At 61.5% G+C, this 455-nt stretch overlaps 1 protein-coding gene across 1 annotated transcript in view; it reads left to right on the forward strand.

Moving 5' to 3' along the window:
- The window catches only part of LOC104500934 (regulator of G-protein signaling 3-like), a gene marked incomplete at its 3' end in the record, with an annotated part of 26,160 nt that overhangs the window by 9,225 nt on the left and 16,480 nt on the right, over window positions 1–455 (forward strand). The window contains exon 6 of the mRNA XM_010144663.1: window positions 99–289. Coding sequence (XP_010142965.1) covers window positions 99–289 — 191 coding nt within the window. The remainder of the gene's footprint in view (window positions 1–98; window positions 290–455) is intronic.

A 455-nucleotide genomic window follows, 5' to 3' on the forward strand; every position in this document is an offset into this window, starting at 1 on the left:
CTCTCCGTGCCCTCCTCCAGCCCGCCAGCAGGATCGGGGCTGGCAGCAGGAGCTCTCTCCTGATCCCACGTTTCTTTCTGCTTCCTCTGTCGGCGCAGGAAACGCGTGTAAAGGGAAATCGCACGTGGGGTCCGGGAGAAAATCCAGGCTGATGAAGACGGTGCAGACGATGAAGGGCTACGGGAACTACCAGAACTGCACCATAGTGAGGCCGCACATCCCGCACTCCAGCTACGGCACGTACGTGACGCTGGCTCCCAAGGTGCTGGTGTTCCCCGTCTTCGTGCAGGTGAGCGCAGCGGGAAGCGAGGTGTTGGGGTCTGCCACTGTCAGTGCCCAGCGCGGCAGGTCGTGCCAGGGCTCGCTGGGTCCAGCCTGTCACCCATGGTGATATTTCCCACCAGTACGTATCGTTAGTGCTGTATCAGCCCCCGCTCTTCTCTCCTCTTGGCCAT

This window comes from Buceros rhinoceros, unplaced genomic scaffold (genome assembly GCF_000710305.1).
Source record: "Buceros rhinoceros silvestris isolate BGI_N320 unplaced genomic scaffold, ASM71030v1 scaffold23761, whole genome shotgun sequence".
Taxonomy (NCBI): domain Eukaryota; kingdom Metazoa; phylum Chordata; class Aves; order Bucerotiformes; family Bucerotidae; genus Buceros; species Buceros rhinoceros.